At 42.2% G+C, this 17,937-nt stretch overlaps 1 protein-coding gene across 2 annotated transcripts in view; it reads left to right on the plus strand.

Annotated features, from left to right (window-relative positions):
* Positions 1-17,937, plus strand: part of crppa (CDP-L-ribitol pyrophosphorylase A) — a 43,185-nt gene that overhangs the window by 10,958 nt on the left and 14,290 nt on the right. For both annotated transcript variants that reach the window (XM_070911987.1, XM_070911988.1), the window contains 6 exons: positions 3,370-3,474; positions 4,527-4,572; positions 6,265-6,353; positions 11,890-11,967; positions 12,173-12,265; positions 15,240-15,371. In XM_070911987.1, coding sequence (XP_070768088.1) covers positions 3,370-3,474; positions 4,527-4,572; positions 6,265-6,353; positions 11,890-11,967; positions 12,173-12,265; positions 15,240-15,371 — 543 coding nt within the window. The remainder of the gene's footprint in view (positions 1-3,369; positions 3,475-4,526; positions 4,573-6,264; positions 6,354-11,889; positions 11,968-12,172; positions 12,266-15,239; positions 15,372-17,937) is intronic.

Below are 17,937 nucleotides of genomic sequence, written 5' to 3' on the forward strand. Positions count from 1 at the left end.
CACTCCTGGTGTTGAATAATTTCCCCAAAAAGTATCTCAAATCTTATGAAATGACAGTCAGGTTCAGATTTATGCTCTAAAGATTACACCACTTAGATGACAAAGGCCTTTATGATTCTCATACATCATAACAGGCCTTTACAGTCCTTCATTGTTCAGCTGATGTGCCAGAACCTGCAGGGTTTCACTCTGAGCAGTTTGTGGCGTGGGTGCTATCATTTTCACTTGGCCTCTGCTGCGCCTGGGAAAGAAATGACACGTTAATATATTCTGCCATACTGCAGCAGATTAGTCTGTGGAACAAACGTGAACAAAGGCTCAGTTGGAAAAATGTTGAAAGTGCACTGAAATGACATGCCACATTTAGGTGGATTCGGATTAATAGTCTCAGCAGTTAAGTGCGTTTTAATATGTGTACCTGAAAAATGGAAAGAATTTGTCCGCTGACGTAAGCCGCAAACGTGTTGATTCTTCTCTGAAAGCGGGGGCTAGACGTGGCGGGCCAGTCCAAGCCAACTTAATGTGAGACTCGAGTTGCAGAAGTTGACCTTATTTATTTTTAATGTCTGAAAAACAGTTTGCTATGTCGACCTTGACTCCATTAGATGGTTCTTCCGATAGCCACGTTTTTGAAGGACGCAGCAAAGTTTGAGCTAAGAGCTCAAGTATGCCTCCAATTGGAGACCCATTTGTCTGCAGTTATTTTTATTCCTGGCACATATGGATCTTCAGATTGCTTTGAGAGCCCTGTTGGCTTTGGCCTTTTCAGAAAATGAGCTCACATTTATGCCGCAGTGTCGAGGCCAGTCAAGTCGCAAAAATTAAGACAAAGTGGGGAGGCCGCTGGAGAAAGAGAAGGTCTGGCTTGATTTAGAGTGTGTCCCCCTCTCTCCTCCTGTTGTTCTCCATCTCTTCAACCTTTCAAAAGAGAGGGAAAGTGTCAGGTTAGGACTGTAGGACATACTCATGAAAAATCTCTGAGAGCTGCACATTTGTATCTTGACATCCATTGAGAGTCGAAGAACTTAGGGCTGAAAAGACAAAGGGGGAGACACTTTATCCAGATCCCCTCGAAAGCTTTTGTACTGGGAGAAAATGCTAAAGGTTAAATTACCTCAAGACCGAGAGCGTATTTCTGCTGTAATTTCTCTCCTCTGTTCCAGGGTCCCTGGAATAAAAGACCCCTCTCTTTTATCGCTTGATAAAATATTAGCCAGGGATAATCTCAGGTAGCATGGATTTGTCTTTGTAGTCCTCCTCATCGCCCCAATCCAAACTTCCATGGGATCTACATGAACTGAGCTTTCCCAGCTGACAGTCAAAGCACAAATAACATGATCGTTGGTGCCATAAAGTATATGAACTAATCGTAATTAAGATTAGTGCAGAGAAATGACACATAAACACACATAAGTACTACCAATACTTTTTTTTCAATACCTTAGTTTAAAGCTGCTCTAATTAGTATTGTTATATAAGCAAATAACTATATGTGAAACGAAAGGGGTTGCAGAGAAGGATCACTAGACCCTGTAGTTATTTACTGATGTTATTTTTTCCTTTCCAAAGCGACATTCGGCTGATTATAACGGACCTGCCCCTCTTTCCTTTCGTAGCATTTGCAGCCACAGTCGTGCATGTTTTTCTGTAACAGGTAACACATTTATTTAATCAATGAAATAAACTAGAACCACATGTTTTCTTACCTACTAATGAGCCTTGGAACGGTTACTTAGTAAATTAGGAAAAAGAAAGTAGTGGAGCAATGTCGTTAAAAAGGGGCAGTAAAGTGAAAGACCCTTTTATTAGTTACTGCTAAAACATTTATGATGAAATTACTGAATGTTTGGAAATGTGTTTTTTTTTTTTTTTGGGGGGTCATTCAATACAAATAGATTCCCGTGGTAACACTGTTGTTAAAGCGTTTTGATTTAGAGTCGGAAGAAGATTTCAGAAGAAGCAGGGGAACTACAGGATCCTGAATTAGATCAGGGTGCTCCACCCAGATGAACAATTTTCCCAAGTAAACATGAAGCAACTGCGCACCGCCATCACCACCAGGCTCTGAGATAAAGTTTTGCCATTTCTCGCATCCACGGTTATACAAGAAAGCCCATCACGTCTTGCAGAGCAATGTGGGAAAAAGTCGTATGACCTGATATAAACAACGTGATTAGAGATAAGAGTGTTACAGGGCCAACAGTAAATCAGCCAAAGAAAACAGATTCCTCTGAAGTGTCTGCTGAAAAATGTGGTGATGAACTCGCTTCTCTTCCGTTGGAACACCAGCTCCGATCACAGTACAGAAAGCGTAAAATCTTCGTATGCCTGGACAAAAGAAATGATAAATCAGAGTGTACGCAGCAGGTCATATTGTATTTTGACCGAACCTGAACTCTTCTGAAAATAACAACGTGAGGCAATTCCTAAATGCAGAGATGGGGCCTAAGGATTGGTTCGGTTGGGCCACTGAAAGCTTTGGTGCAGAGCAAGATATCTCAAAAACCACTGGCCAATTTGGTTTGGATATTCATGATTCCTCATGAATTTAGTGACCCTCTGACTTTTAATCTATCATTGTCTGGCCAGGATTTCCCCTTGGACAACACTTTGGCCCATGAGGATGTATCTTAACAAAATGACCCAACTATCTTGATGACAGTGTTATTTTTGTGAATATTGTTGGTCCCAGGAGGATGAATTTTCACGTTTTTAGTGACCCCTCTGACTTTTACCCTAAAAATGTACCAAAATTTACCGCTTTTACACAACAAGTGTAACCAAAATCTCAAATTTGTAAGCAATATCTGATTATCTGGCAGACTGAACCTTGAATCTTAAACTTTAAGCCCTACTATTGGCTCCAAGAAGTTTTATTCTTGATACTTCACCAGAAAGGAGGAGGAGTTTTAGCCATGCTAACGCCATGGCTCTCGGGATTGGTTAGTGGGTCTGTCTGGTTGGTCGGTCGGCCCACCACTTCCAGTCTGAATATCTCAACAACCACCGGATGGATTGTCATGAAATTTTGTACAGACATTCACAGTCATCAGAGGATGAATCCTACTGACTTTGACGATCCACTGACCTTTCCTCTAGAGCCACCATGAGGTTGACGTGTGGTTTTGAGTGAAATGACAACTGTTCGATGCATTGCCATGAAATCTGGTACAGACATTCATGGTCTGCTCAGGATGAATGGTGGTAACTTTTTTGATCACCTAACTTTTCCTCTAGGGCCATCCAGTTGGTTGCAGCCACTGGTGCAGTTCCAACACTGCAGTGGAACAACATAGTGTACCGGCGTGTGATGGAAATATATTGTTGTCTACAATTGTCCACAGCCTCTCTGTTGTGTCCCCTCTGCAGTGCAGTGAGTCAGACTTTGAGTTTGGCACCGATTGTCTCCATCTGGCTCTGCAGTACTGTGGCACCAATGCCAAGCTCATCCAGGGTCCGCCAATGCTGTGGAAGGTAAGCTCGCCAGGGGCCTGGTTTGGGTTGGGGATTGTGGATTCGGTGACATTTTGGCTAGCACAGCTGTATGCCCGCTTCAGATTTATCATGTGGGCACAAACAAAGCTCATGATATTATTGAATTTGACATCCAGGATTAGCATGTAGAAATTAGTTTAAATGCAAATGCTCTGTACTTAAACCCTCCATCCGATCATGTAACTTCTAGCCTTAAACCATTAGTTCACCCAAAGTACAAAAATACCTTTTTTCTGGTTAGACTTATTGTTATTTCGCCGTTTTGTTTTTGTATGCTGAGGTTTCGAGATTTCTGTCTCCACCCCAATATAATGGAGGTGGACAGAAGTTTGACGGGGTGCTTGCCTGAAGATTTGAAGATTAACTAACAGAAACAATTCCTCTGGATAATTCACAGCGGTGGTTCCCAATATTTATCATGTGATTACACAAAGCCATGACCCCATGCCACAGGTTAAGTGTCTAAGAGTTGTGATTTTTCCATTCTTAGAGCCCTTTTGACCAAATAGTTCTTTCAGCACTGCAAACATAGCTGAGATAGTACAAACTCCAGAGCATGGACTTTTTTCGGCACCAGTAACGATGACAGAGGAACTCAATTTAGACCCTGGTGCATCCGGCTGAAACTCAACTATGTTTCCTGGAAGTTTTTGAAATGGTTTTTCGTCACCTGGAAAAGTGAAATCACACTATTAGATTCTTTAGTTTGAATCATTTTTAGAGGCTTGAAGAGACAAAACTCTCCAGTATTTCTTTCGAAAAGATTGGAGAAATAGTCCAAAGAATAAATGTAATTTTGTGTAGCACTCTATTTGTTTTTATTATTTCCTTTTTCCTATAAATCATCTCGTGACACCTTGAGAACCATTAGTCTAGAGTAACTGGTTCCTGACAGACACTTGCTGACATCTCAAAATCTTGGCTCACGAAACCAAAACTATCTGCATGGCCAGACACCGAGACAGATCATTTTTATTGTTTTTTAATTTGAGTGAACCAGTCGTTTAAACCCAAGTTATTTTGTCCTCCAGGTAACCTACAAACCGGATTTAGCTGCTGCAGAGTCCATCATCAAAGGTGAGTTACCTTCTTTATACACTACACTATTTCCTGTATGCACTGTGTATAGTGGGCTCTTTCATCTTTTCATATTATATACACACATGAAGTATCCATGTAGACATGTATACATGAAAGTCTGAAGGCAGTAGGTCTTCTGACAGGTTAAATGGTCAGAAATGAGCGGTTTTTGTCTGTTTTTGTGCTGCAGTTTAGAGTTTGAGTTGAATAGCCCGTCACTTTACTCAGAGGGAGAAATTCTTTGTAGCATTGTTCAGCTTAGCTGGAACAGGATGGCTGTAAGAAGTCTGTGAATACTACGGAGAGCAAGTCAGGGCAAGGGAGACTATCACAATCAGAGAAATGGAAATAAACACAGCCCTATATTTCACCCCGGCAGCACCTGGACCAACAGTTACCTGTTTGATGATGACACAAGGTGCGCAGTGATTATTCCCAGAGCCTCTGATGTGAATGAATTCATTGTGTGTTTTTTAGAGAAGACGTGGAAGAAAGTTCTCACATCTGTCATTATGAGAGATTGTCGAGCGTTTCAGTTTGTGTGTGTTTGTGTTTCTGTGTGCTCACACATACCTGCATACGCACCAGTGTGTGTGTGCATGTGTGTATATGCAAGCAGGCCTGCACGTGGCTGTGCGTATCCTGATTTTTCAATAGCTGGATTTTAAGTGAGGTATCCGTATTAGAGGTCCTCAGTGTTTTGCAGCAGTGGCTGAGTTGATGTTTCACACTTAACGTTATAGAAATGGTTAACTTAATGTTCTGTTTTTGACCACCTTTTTCTGACACCCCTGATACCATAAATAAAAGTCCCATTAATTTTAGACGATGTTACGTGACAGTTGAACTTCTGCAAACATCCGATCACCAAGCTTAAAATTATGGGTCAATTCAGCAACTTTGGCGACGTGTTTTGTTCCCAAATTCAACGACGAAGCGTTTTTAATCCTCTATCGCCCTGATTCAAACCTCTGACTGACTTCTTCTACGTGGCAACGGTGGCCAAGGCTCATTGGTTTTTAGCATTTAGAGCAGTCTGTCGTGACAAAATCACAGACGCTTTCTCAGAAATAAAAGCTGAAATAATTAAATTGACTCTTCCTGCTTCACAACTCTATCCAAGACGTCCATAGAGACTATTCATCTTTACTCACACCGCAAACCTTTTTCAAGCGTCAGTTTTTCTAGCCTGGTCGTGATGTATTCAGTTAATTTTTCATGCATAGCTTCTCTAGTTGACCTCGACAAATGGCGCCAGATGTTTTGCCAGTTTGTGCTAATTGCAAATTGGAGCTGCAACAGTTAGTAGATTAATTGATTAGTCGGTCGAAAGAAATGATAACCGAGCAAGCAGTTAAGCAAGTAAAATGTCAAACATTTGCTTGTTCAGCTTCTTAGATGTGAGGATTTGCTGCTTTTCTTTGTCTTTTAAGATAGTAAATGAAGAGTCTTTGGGTTTCGGACCAAAGAAGCTATTTGAAGATGTCACTTTGGACTTTTTTGTTCTTTTTTTTTTTGATATATTTTATAGACTAAACCATTAATCTATTAATCGGGAAAATTATCTGCAGATCAGTCAATAATGAAAATAATCCTTAGTTGCAGCCCTAACGTAAATGAATGCCCTCACTGTTGAAAGGGCAGTTACGACGGCATCTTCAACCAGTCACATGTCTCTCTCTCTTTCAGAGACTCTCTCGCAGTCGGCCTGTGTTATCACAGGTGGATCTGCACAAGCTGTGACGCTGGCTGACGCCCTGCAGAAATCTCTCAACATGGTAAGAGTGTAACACCCAAAGCTGATTAAAATGTTGGTTATGTCGATGACAACATTACTGAAGATCCCCATGAGTTTGCCATTTTTATTTTCCTCTATCTCCCCGTCCCTGTACCTCCAATCCCCCCACAAACTCAACGCAAGCTCCACTTGGGTGGCCCGGTGGTGAGACTTGCCATCTGCGGTCAGACCTCTAATGGAGCCTGTCTGGGACATCCACTCTCTGCAACTTTCCTCCTCCTCATTTTCTCTCTCCGTCCCCGACCTCCACCTCTCACTCCCCTGCATGCAGGAGAGCAGATGGCAGTCACATTGCCTGCACTGGGGGAGTTTGCTTGATTAATTGAGTGTTTAGTGATGAGTTCTTACCCCATCATCCTCCTCATCCTCCTCTGTTCAGCCAGACTCCCAGTTTCCACTACAGTTCACATCCCCCCTTTCACTCTTAATCTTTTTTTGGGCACATCAAATTCCCATGTTGCAAGCATCTCCCATTTAATTATTCCTAATAGACAATGGAAAACAACATCCATATGCAAAACAGTAAAGAGTGACAGTCTGAGATATTCAGTCAGACAGCACAGACCACACAGAGGTTCCACATGTGAAATGCTCTCCTTCACCTCAACAACTGTCGGGTTTCCCTTGAGCAAGCCATGTAACCACTAACTCAAGCAACCTTTCTTTACAAAGAAGAAGGAAGAAGAATGCATGTCACAAAAACAAGCTTTGGGTTTGTCAGAAAGACGACCTTTTGTGCAAAACTGTGTTTGGAACAAGAAAGCGACGCTCACCAGCTGCTGACATTGGTCTCAATGCAAAATAAGTCTACAAATTAACCCTACAGTAAAGATGCACGGCTGCTAGAAGGTGCATTGTGTCACCTGGTTGGGAAGAGCTCATTCAGCTAAGGGGGGTGGACATAATATAATGGATGCCTGTTCAGTCTTATTTAAATGAGGTGAGGGTTGTTTGGATACTGAACATACTGTTCAACGAAGTGGATTAAGCTGCAAGAGTGGTACGAGAAGCTTCTGTTGACACGTTTCTTTCTGGACATGTTTTTATTTCAATGGCAGGGACAGAGAGACATGTACCCCTCACTTTTCAAAGTTCTACCCACCCCCTCACAACTTTAACAGCGTGAGCTTGTTTCTCTAAAATCTCTCTCAACAGTCTCCTTTTACTGCCCAGCAGATGAAATTCAGATGAGAGAGACGCAGAAATTAAGCCTTACAAGCAGCAGGCAGGGATTTGTTTTTTCCCTGGGTTCCGTCTATCAGGCAATACATTGTACAAGTTAACGTATTTTATTGCTGGAGGTTGTTGCGTCCAGCTGGGTCAGCCTGAGAGGAAGATGTGCAGGCACTACTCAGGGCTGAATAAAGCACTGCCACCTCATGTGCAGGTTTATCAGGTAAAGGTAAAAATCTGCTTCTGTTTGGAGTTAATATTGCTAGATTTGACCATCAGTCAAAGATAATGCTCCTGGTGATAAAGATGGAAATGCAAAGTAATTATTAAGTATTAGTTCGAGATTGATATAAATGTGTATGAATGCAAGATCTTTTTATTTTACGGGTACAGAACCTCTGACTTATTCTGAAACCAAACCTACACCCTTGACTGAAAGGAGTTTGTGTGGCTTTTCCCCACTCCTGTATGTTCTGTGTATGTGGGAACAAAATGACACCAAAGTACGGCCTCAAGAGTGAGGATGGAGTTGAATCAACACCTCTCTAACACAGATTTAATTACATTATAAGTTTCACAAAACGTCACAGGGCTTTTGCATCGGATCACATGAGATATGTGTTTACGATATTGTTTCCATCCCTTTTGTGCTTCATGGCCATCACTTATTATTCATCTCCAGAGCAGACAAATGGCCCACACATGGCTACATGTATAGAAACGTGTTTCCTGGATCATCCTGATATATATATTCCCTGGGCGTAGCTGTTGACAGTGGAGGAGGGCGGTTAGAGCACGCCGCATTATGTGCTTCCATGTTCCACCGTGATCCAAACAGTCCATCCTCCTTTAAACTCACTCCAAGTCCTTCATCAGCCTGGCGTCAAACGGGCGGATCTTGCTGTCCGGTGCTGGACCGGGCCCCAGAGACGGATTGGGGTCGGTGTCAGTCTCTTTGGATCGGCTGATTGGAGCCATTCCCGTCTGTGCTCAGGTGGCCGGCCAGATACATCCTTTTCATGGAGTTTGGGAGGGAAGAAGAATGGAGGAGGGAGATGAAAGGCGAGTGGAAGAAGCGGAAGATGAAGAATTACCTTTGTCCCGGTGCCATTACGTGAATCTAATACAGGGATAAGAAAGGTTTGGGCCGCACCAGCTCAGCTGAAAACTGACAGTGTAGTGTAGTGTAGTGTAGTGTAGTGTGTGTGTGTGTGTGTGTGTGTGTGTGTGTGTGTGTGTGTGTGTGTGTGTGTGTGTGTGTGTGTGTGTGTGTGTGTGTGTGTGCGTGCAGGTGGAGGATTTGGCAGCATGTGTGAGTAAGAAGACACACAAGAATGTGATTAAGGGATTCTCTCAGCAGGATGTTGTCTGAGAGATACATTCGGTGTAGTTTAAATCCAGCCTTACAGAGAAAAAAGAAAAGTTGTCAGTTGCAAAATTTATAGAAAAATGAATCTCCTGAAAATACCGCAATCCAGGAGGAAGCAGTTTTTTTTTTTTTTCTTTATTTACAGTTACTGCTGCTTCGTAGCTCAGAAGAAGTTCTCCTATTAATGGCTACACACGGTTATTGTGATCAAGATAGTTTTTGTGAAAGTTTAAACGGTGTGATAATCTTCTCTAGTGCGTTAAATTGTCAGTTCAATAAACCATCTCTAGTTTCAGTTACAGATACTATCAATGCCAAGGATCTGATCAAGGTCTTAATGTCTAATTTGTGACCACATTTTAAGCATTACTGTGCCGTTGTGTCCCTCCACACACCTGCCTAAATGATCAAGATAAACAGATAAACCAATCTGTTGTGCAAAATACTAAAAATCTGCGTAGAATTGAAAACCTTCCTCCATGTTGAACCAGTCTTTGCAGGCCATCACTTTCCTATTTTCCCCTTCTGTTACATAATTATGGGCCATCAATTATTCAAACATTTGGCCTCAGTGAATTTGCATCAAAGGCTAAATCCAGACGAGTGGATGTTTTATGGGCACCTAACATAAGCGAGGAAAGAAGTATTACATAAAAAAAAACAAGCTAAATCACCTCCTCTGTATTCTCCCTCTCTTATCGCTAATCTGTTTATCTTGATATATGATAATATTCTCATATCCAGCCCAGATCAAAGACACTCGTCGGTTTTCAATGATTAACTTCAACCTATAAGAGGATCTGTCATTTAGACAGAGAGCAAGGAGTATTGTTGAGCAAACACCACATCAGGAAAAGAGCTTTTTTTTTGCCTGTCAGCCACTGATAGTGAGTAATGGGCTCCGAGTTGTGCTAGCAATTTACAAAAGTTTAGTCAAGAGTAGACTTGACCTTTTAAATGTGGTAAATACACAGTCATTACATTTACATCAGCAGTAACTGTGGCGTTTGCTACTGTTAGTTTCCCATGTTGATGCCATCACACACTCAAATATTGAATAAGGTAAATATATCAGACATAATAATCTCCACATAAGTTTGGATCTGGCCCATGATTTGTGTCATTCGTTTTCTCTCCTTTCTCTGCTGCTCTCATCTACCAAGAAGCTTAAAAGAAACTAAAAACAAATATCTCAACTACTATTGGATGGAACGCCATGAAATTCTGTACAGACATTCACGGTCCCCAGAGGATGAAGCCCACCAAGTAATTAGCAAATGTTAGCATTCTTACAGGCTAAACTAAGATGGTGAACATGGTAAACATTATACCTAAACATCAGCCGTTATAGCCAGGATGTTAGCATTCTGACGTTAGCCTTTAGCACAGTGCCTAAATACAGAGCTGCTAGCAGCTAGACTCGGTCTGAACAAAAACATTTTCAATACCAGCCCATGTAACATTTGCTGAACACCACACACTCACACACCGACGGCAGCGAGCTACCACGCAGGATGCTGGCCGACCCTCAGGAGCAATTTGGGGTCCAGTGTCTTGCCAAAGGACACATTGACATGTGGACAGGAGGAGGTGGGGATCGAACTCCCGGCCCTGTAATCAATTCCCTCAGGACTTAACGGAGACCAAACTGGAGCTAAAAAAAAAAAAGTGAGAAGATTGGACTTTAATTTGTCAGGTGGCCAGAAACACGACTCCAAATGAATTCTATTGTCGCTCTGTTACTACTGTTCGCTGACGTTTGCCACAACAACTTTATAAAGAGATAATGTCAGTTACAGTTTAATTCTACATCCCCTAAGTAGCCAAAATACACAAATATTATGTTATTTTTAATGTTTGAACACATTGTTTTAAATTCGACCCACAGACACTGAAATGACTAAAACTCAGACTCTTCCTGAACACGTTTAAAATTAGTCTCAGCGGGTTGCAACCTTGCTTTCCTTCCTGTGTCCTCAGAGAGGTTCGGTCATCGAGCCTCTGTGGCTTCTTGGCTCTGCAGGCTGTGCCTAAATTTAAATAAACACTCGTACTCTGGGATTTCATGCCCAACCTGGTTTAGATCATGTCCATTTTTTTTTAAACACTGCAAATCTACATTTCAGACTGAAATGATTTTCCTCCTGAAGCCATGGGCAGTTATCTTTCAAGACCAATTAACCCTCCGACATATGTTTCCCATACCCATCTCACATTTCCAATTTCTTTCTGTTGTTTTAATGGGTAGAACAACTGTATCTAAACGGCAAACTCAGACTGTGGATGTTTATTTCTGTGTTTATTTCCTGCGTGTGTGAAATTGTAGCACCAGGCTGTAATTAGAGGCACTACAACAAAGATGAATGTAAGACGGACACGGTGGACACGGCGTGCTATCCGGTTGCTTCACGTCACTCGTCAGCCAACGCCAAAACTGAATGGAAAGATCAGGACCTAAATGTCCTGGTTCTTTGAGCAAAAAAGCTTTCACGATTCTTGGCCGTACGTCGGCCCTTGACTCAATTTGCAGCGTAATGAAATTTAAGTTGGCTTGTGTCTGAACGCCGTCCCCGGCGTTTGCATATGACTGAATTTTCCTGCCAGTTCAGAAGTATAAAGGAGCCCAGAAACGTCTTTTTTTTTATCTCTTCCATTTGTTCTAATAAGCTTCTGATTACAGTTGATGGAAATATGTCACTCAGTTGCGTACTCCATGAGTGTATGTAATGTAATGTTTTTCTCTAATCACTCATGTCAGGAAAACAGGTGGGTGTACTCTCACACTAAATGACTGAAGAAGTGGCTGGAACAAAAACCAGAAGGCTCTTGACCTTTGAGCACTGAAGTCAATCAGTCACTCGACGTCAGATGCATTAGGACCCGGGCACTGCAGCTCTGGCTTTAAGTGTTATCACTCAGGATCTCGTAACAAGCGGAACTGAATATTTAACATCAGCGTATGTCCGTCTTACAGGAACTGGATGTCGTCCCAGACCTGATGGGAGAAAACGCCAGGTATCTGTTAAAGGAGTGGAACTTCATCCAGGTTTCTGTGAGTTCCCATTTTAAGCGCAACTTTTTTTGAGAAATGAAAATATGTCCATGTAAATATTCATGATCTGTTCTGGCCAAAGGAGTGTCTGGAATCTCTGAAAGCTTCTAGCATACTTCTTATCTTGCTGGTCATCATGGAGAAAAAAAAAAGTCATCTTTGTTTCAAAAGTTCTTATCTAGGTTTTGATTTCTTTGGTCTGCAGGTCAATCGTTCTTGCCTGTCTGAAGTGGAGGCCATACTGACAGATTTGGAGGCAACGAATCGGGCTCTTCTCCACCCGCTGGTCGTCATTTGGGTGAGCTCACACGCAGATGCTGCAGCCATGGATTTCCAAAAAAGAGTGTACAGAGTAGACAGGCATGCTAACGTACGGCGTTTGCTTGTTAGCACTAAACACAAAGTAGAGCTGAAGCTGATGGGAATGTCATTAGTTTTGTAGCGCTGGAGTATGAAGTATTAGACAAATCATAATTTTGACCTGATGATGGCACAGGAAAAAAAGTTAAGGGATCACCAAAGTGATTACAATTCATCCTGAGGGGGACATGGCAATCCATCCAAATCCACCACAAAAGGGAACCTCATGGAGGCTCTAGATGAAAAGCCAGGTATCACCAGAGTCGCTGGGAAAATTTCACAGCACTCCATCCAATAATTGTTGAGATATTTATGTCCGGACCACAGTGGTGGACATACTGACAGACCGTCTTTGCCATCATTGGAGTCACACATCTACGTCTCTCCTGCGCTCCTCAGACTCCTCAGACTCCTCAGACTGTCTCCCTTCCTTGCTGTGAGTTGGCTGCTCCTGTTGTCTGAAGGACAGATTTGTAAACCAGTGGAGAAGTTTCATGTTCTGGAAGTTAAGCACGTCTCCGTATCATTTCCCACACTTTGAATGAACTTTTCTCTGCGTGTTCGTGAATACAGACATCTGGCACAGCACAGATTCAGTTTCTTCGAGGTACATGTACTACACAGTGAGCCAAACCTGTTCTTTTTTTCGAAAGCTTGTAAAAACGTCACCTGTAGTCCACCTCGGGTCCCTTGATGAGCTCTGTAGCTGTAGGAAACCGTACACCTCCCGGGAGAGCGCTGCAGCTCGGCCTCGCTTACCATCCGAGGCTGACCTGAGAGAAACCTAAAACAAACAGATCAAATCTGAAAGAAACATTTAAATATTTCTGAAAAAGGGGCCTGTTTATCCTCTTTTAATTTGGAAAATTGACCTCTTCAACTAACACACAGAGCAAGTGCCAGATAATAAGAAAGAAACAAACCTACAGAGGCCGCCAATCACTGCAGATGTCACGCAGCATTACTCCACTGAAGTGAGCTGTACAAAGTTTTTTGTTGTGTTCTATTCTTTTCTACTCTCTTAAGTCCTGTAACACTAAATTAAGTTAAAACAAATCACAAGAAATAATTAGCTGATTAATCAATCAACAGAATCAACAACAATTCATAATAATCAGTCATTTATCAAACAAAAATGCGATAAACGTTGCTGGTTCCAGATTCTCAAATTACAATTTTCTTTATACTTTTATAAACCAAATTGATTAATAGAAAAAATAAACAAGAAATAACGTGACGTAGATTATATATCAGATTATAAAACCATATTAAAAGCTGCTGTGTCCATGAATTTAAGCCACAGTGGGAAAACAATCCGGTCCTCAAAGTTGACTTCTCCCTCCGTCTCACCTGATTTCATGGGTCACGTTAGAAAGTGTGTGAACTCAAGAAGTTGTGACTACGAGAAACGTGAAGCAGCTTCGGAGTTTCACGGTTGTAAGTGACGAGGCTTAGATCAGCGCCAAAGTGTTTTTTTCTTACCTTTGTTTTTGCAGGGGCAGCTGCTGTTAGAGTGCACACGTACCCCGTTTATTTATCACATGGTAGTGATCAGCGGAGGGATAACTGAGTTTGAAGTGTAGGTGGTAGCCTCGAGGGCAGAGAGGCAGACTGGCTGACGAAGGTCACTGTTTCAAACAGCCTGTGAAAACGAGGTGCTGTGGCCTTCAGCAAAGTACTCAAAGAAGGAACCCCACGTTGTTGATATTACCACCTTCTGCTGTGAGGTGTCATGAATCTGTGACTGAAGTCTACGTGCAATAGTAAGCTATTGCCTCCGCCTTATTCGTTTACTTTGTCGTACATCGTCAGTTAAATTAAGTGTTGCAGTTTTATTTTTTGCCCCGCGTTAGTGAGTTCCAAGAATAACATAAAATGAGTTTGAGGGAATCTAATCAAAGAGCAGAACATGTCTTGTGGATGCATTTCTCTTTAGGATGAAGGAAAGTTTGTTTCTTCTTCTTCGGTGGATTTCTGGTAAAGCTATAAAAACGACAGCACAAAGCCAGTTTCTGTTATCACTCTGTAGTAGTTGCTGTGTGAATATCTTGAAGTGATGTCTTGTTGTAAGTAGCCAAAAAATGCCCCGTCAAGCAGCTATTTTTCAGAATATAGCTCTCCTTTAACCTTCCCAGTAAACCTGCCCAGTGGCCAAAGGTAGACATGAGGGGTTTTAATGGGCGGTTTCAAGATGTTAACGTGTGTAACTCACTCTTAATGAATATGACAGTGTAGATAAAATAAAAACTCAGTTTGTATTTTGGATATCGTCGGCACAAACGTCACTGTGGCGTCAGCGTTCCAGTAGACTCATATGAACTGGCGGTCTGGAGGTTTAAACACCAGCTAATGTGCTGAATAATCAGTCTTCAAATTGAGCTTCACCTGATGACAGCGAACATCTGATTGATATTCCAGTAGAAATGTAATAATAGCACGTTTAGAGCAGATGTCTTGACACATTTGAAGCCATTCTCCTGACGATTGCGTCTCACTGCCACAGTTTTTAAGGATATATGACAAAATAATTGCAGTGGATAAATCTTGAGTTGAGTTTCTGTCAGTGGGACGGTTATGGAAACCGGCTAAGCTTTGGATATTCTTAGGGATGACACAATAATGTGAACCAATGTGTCCTAATTGGAGAAAATAACCCCTAGAGGCCCTTGAGATTTACAACTGAATTAGGGAATCATTATATCCTCAGAGAGGACTGTGTATCAACCAACCTGTGTTTACTGTCAGCACAGCACGTCTTCTCTGAACACAGCCTTAAATAAACAGGCGTATTGAGTTGCAACATGTTTAAACGACTGCGTGAACAATGAGCTGTAATTGCCCCAGAAAAAGAGATCCTCGCTATTGGCAAGCGTTTTCTGATTGGGCGCGGTGGCCCTTTTTTGTTTTGATAGGTGCATTTGAGCAGTTCAGATGAGCTGTCCATCAGAGGGGGGATGGTAGAGCCAGCAGCCATCGTGGACCTGGCCTCTGCAGCCAAGCACCGAAATATTCTCCTTTACGGCATCCAGCTTCATCAGTCAAAGGTAAGCTCTCGGTCTTTCCCCATCTTCTTCTTTTATTTCCTGCTGAAGTGAGCTCAGAGTTCCTGTGCTGTGAATGCACATTTAAGAGAGGCCAAAAAAAACAAAAGGGGAAATGTCATTTAAGTGTCTTGTCATGCTTTTATGCTTCAGGCAGAGTTGCTGTCTTTTATCCCCCATCTTTATGTGTGAGTGTGTGCGCACGCTTAGACGGGCGTGTCTTCTATTTTTTTTTTTTTTTATGTGCGAGCAGGAATAAATGTGTGCCCGCTGGTGTGATTGAGAGGACAGGATGTGAACTTTTCACCTCCCGCCACATGTGTTATACGTCGCATTGTTTCAACTGAACAACGGAGGGATGAAAAGGATGCAGAGGTGCTTTAGCTTTAAAGCAGCTCAACCGCCGCACGTGTAGACCGAACCTCCACGGTTGAGCTGTCATGGGAATCCGCAGCGAGGCCTGCCAAGTGTGCACTGGAGTCATCAGGGTGGATGCGGTTGACCTGAAATCCATAACTGACTGCTCAGTAATTACAGGATTATATAAGGTGGAATTATTCATCCAGCACAGTGAGAAATGTCAGGATTCATGCTACCAAAGCTGTCAAGTCAAATCACAACATTTGGGCCAGATGTGCAGGGCAAACCTAACACAAATGTTGAATATTCATGCAGTTCTTGGCCTTAAATATGACATCCATCGTGATTTATATTCACGACTGACTGCAGCAGTGTGATAAATGAGGTTTCTTGGCAGCCGCATCGCTTCACAAATCAATTGTAAAAGCCTCTGTGCCTCGGGCAACGGGACGTTTGAGCAGGTCGGGTCTATTTACTCCTGCAAAAGACAACGTGACGGATGAGCTGAAGGAGGACGGCCGGGCTTCTGTGGTCAGTGATTCGGCATCATGCGTCGGGCCTTGACGTCACAGTGCCGCCTAATTAAAACGAGATGTATTCTTGATAGTGAGACATTCGTTATACGCTGTCGGCCCACATGTGAGTTTGATTCAGCTCATCGGATGTTGGACATCATGCTTTTCCTCTGAATTATGGAGACAAAGGCTGTTAATTAGTCATCCTGCTTCAACGCCGCAGAGAGAACAGAGAAAAGGGGAAAGGAGTGGACGTGGAGATAATGCGTGTTTCACCATGATAAAATGCTTATCGTTATGAGATGGTGGAACAGCAGAATACAGCCTTGTGTAAATCACTGTTAGCTTTTTGTTATAATGAGGATAATTCTTCCCAGATGGCCTTATTCATACTTGTCGAGATGCCTGCCAACACTTCCTCTGTCAGCCGTACAGTATATATGAATATTGCTCAAATTATAAGTTTGTTTTATCTCTTTGGCTTTAATAAAAAAAAAAGATCTGACAGCAGGCAATAATGCACACATAGTGAACATTTTCAGGCAATCAGTCTGATTGGTGAAAGATGCATTAAATCTGTGCGGATGCTTAAAAATGCAGTTTTTCTTGTTTCATGTTTGTTGCTTTAATTAAAACAAGAAAAACTGCCCTATGAAAACCATAAACATCTGAGAGGGCACTGTGAGTGTATGAGAGATGGTATGACTGAGTATAACTCAGGATTGTTTGCCATGGAATTTAGCATTTTCAACATCCAGATGATGATTTTCATCTTCATCTCATGGAGGCTGGCGTGTTGTGTTTTCCCCACGACAAAACAGCCTGGATCACATTTTCTGTTCCCTGCAAAGAAGAAAGGTCAAGTTTTCCTGTTCAGAAGTCACAAAGCATCTTTGTAAGGGAAACTAGCAGAAACACTGAAAACATTTAGTTTTGATGCCGTCCACAGTTTTAAACATTTGACAGTTAATGCACTTATGTGTGTGTATATATGTGTGTGTGTGTGTGTACCAGCTTCAGCCACACTGAGAAACAGCTCAATCTGTGATTCTTCATTCAGTACAAAGCAGCTCATTGGACCACATCAACAATGTGTCCTGGTTTCTGACTTTTGGAGAGACTTCATCGTGTTGTCAAACATTGACCAAACTAGGCCTCATCAGCCGAGAAGACCCAGAGCCAACTCTTTTTTAGCTGCGTCAGCAACAACACGGCAGGCTGTAAACTTTACAAACAGAGTCTCGTCGCAAAATGATCTAACTCCCAAAACCTACTGAAGTTGAGAAGGGTAATGGAAACGGAGAGCAGCACAGCGAGGGACAATGCGAGGCAGGTCAGCGCGACTCGTTTCTGTTCGCTGCTCCGATGCTCTCGGCTTCGGAGTAAAGTTGGCTAAAGTACTTTTGGACCAGAAGCTCAGTTTTATCCTGGCATCAGTGAGGCTTTGTGTCAGGTAGTTTCTTATGAAAGCTAAGAATAATATTTGTGCAGTCAGAGAAGCTTACTTTTCTGGATTTATCTGCTCAGTTCAGAGCACCGTTACTGAGACATGCTGCCAGTATACAATACTACTTGAGTGCATGTTCTAAAGCAATACTGTTGCTGTGACTCTTCGTGTAATTTTTCAGGCAAGAATCTAAATGTGATTTTAATTTTTGAATGCAACTAGACTAGCGTTGTCAGCAGTTCTTATA

Source organism: Enoplosus armatus, chromosome 9 (assembly GCF_043641665.1).
Source record: "Enoplosus armatus isolate fEnoArm2 chromosome 9, fEnoArm2.hap1, whole genome shotgun sequence".
In the NCBI taxonomy this organism is placed as follows: Eukaryota; Metazoa; Chordata; class Actinopteri; order Centrarchiformes; family Enoplosidae; genus Enoplosus; species Enoplosus armatus.